Here is a 5,615-nt window from a genome sequence, read left to right on the forward strand (position 1 = left end):
GGCAGAGGGGACTTGGGGAGGACACGCAGAGCGGGTCCCCAGGGCCTTGCTGACCCTCTCCCCCCTCCTCGCCCCCCTGCAGTGCACCTTCCATTCTCCTGCTTCGCCCCGGTCCCAGCCTGGGCTCCCGCTCCCGTCTCTGGAAATATGTCCGAGGGGGTGGATCTGATCGATATCTACGCTGACGAGGAGTTCAACCAGGTGAGTGGCGCGTCCAGCCGGGGCAGTGGATCCCCCTTTCTGGGGGAGACCACCATAGCCGGCATCGGCCAACTCGTTAGCAAGGCGCTGGAGCGATTAGCATGGACGTACCTGCCGGCTGGTGCGTACGCACTGAGCGGAGGCAGAAGATGCAACCGATGTGTCCGGGAAAGCGCTGGAGAGTCCCTGTGGGGAAACGAGGGCTGGGACCGTTCCTAAATCCTGGCGGCTGCTGTCTCGAGCCGTGACTAAAGGGTCTTTCTGCGGGTTTCACCAGAGAGTCAACATATGGATGGTCACGAAATGTTTGGGAGGAGGAAGGCAGGGTTTGGGCCAGAACATTTGCCAGGGCAGTGATGAGCAGGGATCCAAAGGGACAGTTGCAGCCTGGTGGGAGAAATAAAAAATCCAGACTGGAAGAGGGACTGCCAGGGAACTGCACAGTGAGGGGACCCAGAGCACCAAACCTGCTGGACTGCTGAGGCTTGGGAAGCTATGGTGGGGAGTCGCTGCGGTCAGAGAGATCCCATCTCACCCACCCCGGGGCTGCCTGGGACTCATGGGAAGGAACGACAGGGAAGGGATGTGTGTGTAGCTGTTAGAGCAGCAGATTTTAGAGAGTTTGGGGATCCAGGAGAGCGAGTGTTGCAGAGGTTCAGAGATTTAAAAAGTGCCATGGAAAGCCTGTGGAGGAAAGCTGGTCTGCACTAGAGAGCAAGCTGCATGAACTGAAAGGAAAACATGTGGACGAAGGAATGGCCGAGAGCTCCAAAAGGACTGAAGAGGAGCTGAGGGCAATAAACCCTTTGTTCTGAGGAGGTGGGAGGTTATCGGGTGAGAATATGCCGTGGGTGAGACCTTCAGGGAAGAGCAGAAATGGTGCTAACTGCCTTGGAGCCGAGGGACTGTGAGGTGCTTTCCAGCCGCCTGGGAAGATGCAGGAGTTTGTCACCGAGAACAGTTGCCTTGGAGAAAGGCAGGGTCCAAACTGACTCTAACATTGCCAAAATAACGGGAACTTCCCTAAAAAGGTGAATTGCAAAGCAAATGTCTGTGCTACCTGTAGCAGCCGGGCAGCCCTGCCTGGACACCCTCCGACTCTGAAATACCGCTTCCTGCATCCTTCCTGAAGAAATCCTGGAATGAATCCAATTCCCCATGTATTAAACTATCTAGTACCATGCTGGGACGCGCCGGAACTGCTCTGGCTTAGGAATGGCCTCGGTTTGTGTGTTTTCATGCAATTGGCTTTTAACAGAATTGGGAAATAGGCGTACCTGGACTTGGGAGCAGAAGGGAGAGCTGGATAGCTGCAGGAATAAGGATGGAAGGTGCAGACTGAGAAAATGTGTGGAGGTCGCAGGGCTGGAGTTTAGAAGTGCACAGAATAACCAGGAAGCTTCATTTACGGCGATTACTCTGAACGCCAGAGGGAAGCAGTGAAAGTGGATGCGGTATCGACTGTCTGGGGAAGGAGAGTCGTGATGTTGGCGGGCGTGAGTTGGAAAGGCAGTAATGTCTCAGAGGACGATCGAGGAACAACAGACAGGTAGGAGGATTTAACAGGAGAACTCTGCTGCCGCTTCACGGGCGCTCTGTGGAGACGGTCCAGTGCTGCCTGTCCTGCCTGTGCCTGCAGGTAGGCTTTGCTGTGAAGGCTCGGCCCCTGGGAGGGCTGGGGCGGGAAGGGTGACAAAAGCAGTGAGTTGACGTGGGAATGTCTGCTGGGGAGCTGAGAGGCTCTCTGATGGGTCCGGCCTGGCCTCTGTCAAGTCTCAGGGATCTTTGGAAGTAAAGAAGTTAAGCAGAGTTGAGAGGAGGACGGAGCAAGCCTGGCTGCACAGCAGGAAGCGGCATGGAAAGCTTTAACTGGAGGGTTTGGGGAACAGGACACAAAAGGTCTTTGACGCAGCCAAGTAGATGGAGGCTTCTTAAAGCTGGAAGCGATTATCAAGGCTGCCGACTCCAGCATCTCGCTCGTCTCGGGCTGCGCGGCGGCAGGAAGAAACCCAGAGTTAATCTGTGCACGATGCTGTGCGTGGGATCAAAGCGGGGTGGGAAGGTGCCCTGGCTGCCCCGTGGTTCCTGTGGCACACCAGGGATGCAGGCGTGGTTCCAAATCCCACAGCACAGGTGGTAATTACCGCCAACAGTGCCCGGCTTCATCCTTCTGCACCTTGCAAGGCGTCGCGCACGGGTTCAGTGTGACGGTCTGCAAATTCGATGTGATGGCAAGGGCAGAGAGCGGCAGAGTGGACTGTGAGCGCTTGGGCTGTGCATACTTCTGCACCGTCGTCCCACCAGGCTGTTAGTTTTTAAAGGAGAGGGTCAAAAATGGAATGGACCCAGAGGATCTCTTAAAAACACCCAAGCTCAAACATCCCCTGAGTAGCACAACTGAGGACTTCAGGCGATTTCTCCTCTAGCCCCCCTTCTATTTTTGTTCTCGACTTGCTAAAACTTTCAGGCAGAAATCCTCCAGCCTTGGGCTGTGTCCAAAGGCGCTTGGTGGGGGTAGGAGCGTTGGAGGCAGATTAAACAAACAGTTGAGCTGTTTTGAGAATGAGTACAAAAATACTGCTCCCTCTTGAAATTCTTGTAACCTTTTTATCAGCTCTGCAGCTGAAGTAGCCGGATGCAGAAGTTACAACTTCCCTTAGAAATGGATGTTGCGGTCAAGAAGAGTCTCTGGGGGGAAAATGGTTTGATTTTTATATTTCTGTGATCCTTTGAAAGCTGTGTGCTGAGCACCCTTCCCCGACTCTCCCCTGAGCTCACAAGGGGCCGTGTTGCATGTGTGCGGTTCCCTGACTGTCACAGTGTAGGGGATTTAACCACCTCGCACTGTCTTTTGCAGAAGATCTTGTCCAAACTGCCTTTGAAGTCCTGGAATTAAAAATCTGGGAGCAGAACCTCTGTTTTTTGTGCTGCATGGGACCTGTGCATTGCTCCCGTGGGACAGATACGAATGTAGTAATTTGTAGCGTGAAATGATGCTCAGTGCACGCTGAATCCGGGTGAGCAATTAGTCTGAAGATCCGTAGTAAACACAACCCTCGCTGTACACTCCAAATTAAATATAGCCTGGAACAGAGTGGGAATTGGAAGGCAGATCTAGGACACTTGAGTTCGCAGCTCAGAGCTTCCTCGGCGGCTGGTTCGTGCCTTGAATGGCTGCGCTGCGAGGGGAGGGGAGACGACGTGCTTGTATCTGCGTGTGCAGGCGGCGTGTGTAGCTCCTACCCTGAAGAGGGCTCTGCTGGCCCAAAAATGAGTGAGCTGGCAGTGGTGTACCCGAGGCAAGCAGGGTTTGAGGGTGGGTGTGCAACCCCCAGGCTGGGCTTGTGAAGCGTGTGTCCGCCAAGGAGCGAGAATCTCGTCTGTTCGAGGGCGTGTGGTTTTCCACTAGTGAACTTTTGCCCTCGCGCGCTTACAAAAGGTGAGCTTCTTCCTGGTAGCTTCCCGGAGCAGCAAGTTGCGCCTTGCCCTGTTGCTCGGGGCAGTTGCCATCCTAGCGAGACAGTCCTCTGCTCGCGCAGGACATGTGCTGGAGCTCAGCGGACAGAGCGGACGGAAAAGCGAAAGGCTTGTCGTTGAAGTTAGGGGGTTGAAAATCGAGCCAGCACCGGTCGCCACTGGGGTAGAGCCTCATGGCTCTGCTTCGTGGAGTATTCCTCTCTTTACCACCTCCCTCCACATAAAACCTGCTCCAGGGTTACGTCAAGCATCGCAAAGCAGAACCTGTTGCCCTGTCTTCAGGGCACCGGTAATCCTCCTTGCTGGGGAAAGGAAGATGGCGGCCCCGTTGTTGTGGGGCTTGTGTTAACGCTTCTCCAGTCAGAGAGCTGGGCGGCCAGGCTGGAGAGGAGTGAGAGGGCTCGCTCGGCGCTAATTGCAAGCGAGAGGTGCTTCCACGTCGGCCAGGAGGAAGAGCAGATGCTGTGGTGGATCACGCAAGCGAGGGGTGGTCGTAAGCCTAGGGCACGGCGTGTTTTTGCAGGGCAGTGCTGAGAGGGGTCTGCTGGGCCAGAGGGAAAGCATGGGGAGTTGTTGCAGAAATGAAGTGCTGAAAGAGGGACACACCGTCAAAGAGACAGCGGCATGCTGCTGAGGGGAGGGGATAGGGCTCCGAGCAAGAGGAGCTGGCTCGTGAGAGATAACAGGCACCGGATCTGTTTGCCGTGGTTTCATTTATGGCAGTGATTCACCACCTGACTGTGAACGGACCCAAGACAAGTCGTTTGGATGCAAAACCTTTGGTCTTGTGCTGCCCCTAAAGAGCTCGTGTGCGCCAGCTCCCAGTGAATTGGGAGGACTGGTTTGCAAACTGTGAAGGAGGCTTCCTAACCTCCAGCGTCCTTCATCTGCAGTCCCCGGCACGGCGGGGCACAAGTGGCACCATGGGATGACTTTTAGGCATCTGCTGTGCTGGTTGGTGTTTGGACGGTCAGTGCTGGGGGTGTTGGAGGACTCCAGCAGAATGGAGCAGTCCTCCAGAGCCCCGTTTAGGCTCTTAACAGCCCGTGGGTCCCTTTCCGAGCTGCGGTTTCACCCCCGGGGTCTCCCCCCTGCAGCGGTGCTCACGGTGTCTCCCCTCGCAGGACTCTGAGTTCAGTAATGCTGATCAGATGGACCTGTACGACGACGTGTTAGCAGCCAGCTCGCAGCCCCCCGAAAGCCGCACCAGCAGCTCGGAGGCACCCCCGGAGATCCGCCAGGAGCCGTCCCCCAAGCCCAACAACAAATCTCCCGCCATCCTGTACACCTACAGCGGGCTGCGCAACAAGAGAGCTGCCGTCTACGTGGGCAGCTTCTCCTGGGTGAGTGGGATCGCTGCCTGGCTGTGCTTGCCTGTGGAGGGGGTCTCCACACCCCCTGGGTGGGCAGTTTGGGTCTCCTATGATGCGTGCAAAGATGGGGGTCTTCCAGAGAAACCCCCCGGGGGCTGCAGGGCTCTCTGGGGGTGCTGTTCCTCCTCAGTCCACACTGACCCAGTGTCCCAGGCTGGGTCATGAACTGGGCTTGACCTTGCGATCCTCAAGGAAAAGGGATTCGTAGCCTTGAGGGGCTTCAGATCTGGTCTGAGGCGAGCGACCGGCGGCTGTAGTGCCTCCCTCACACCGGCTGCCCCTGCCTGCCTGTGCCTTCTTGGGGGCTGCGTGGGCAAGTCCCCTTCTCCCACTGATGGATACGGGGACAGTCCTGGGAAGAGTCTGTCTTGTCCAGAGAATAGAGGCCACCGATAGCCATGCTCGGGGCCTGTTTCAGACTCAAGGCTGCTTTTAAACTCCCTGTAGGGACTCAGAGGGTGTCTATACTCAAGTGCCCTGCCCCAGCCCCCTGAGCGCTGAGCCTGGGTCAACTGGGGGGCACTGGGGTGAGCTGACACCAGCCTCTCCCCTCTTCGCCTCAGT

General features: G+C 56.4%; 1 protein-coding gene across 1 annotated transcript; it reads left to right on the plus strand.

Moving 5' to 3' along the window:
* Positions 1-147: 147 nt before the first annotated feature.
* On the plus strand, positions 148-5,021 carry LOC104627264 (cleavage and polyadenylation specificity factor subunit 7-like; the record flags this gene model as incomplete). Its single annotated transcript, XM_010295400.1, has 2 exons — positions 148-201; positions 4,803-5,021. Coding segments are annotated over exons 1-2 (273 nt in total), but the record flags the coding sequence as incomplete, so codon positions are not given.
* Positions 5,022-5,615: the final 594 nt, after the last annotated feature.

The sequence above is a fragment of the Phaethon lepturus genome, unplaced genomic scaffold (genome assembly GCF_000687285.1).
Source record: "Phaethon lepturus isolate BGI_N335 unplaced genomic scaffold, ASM68728v1 scaffold35429, whole genome shotgun sequence".
NCBI lineage: Eukaryota > Metazoa > Chordata > Aves > Phaethontiformes > Phaethontidae > Phaethon > Phaethon lepturus.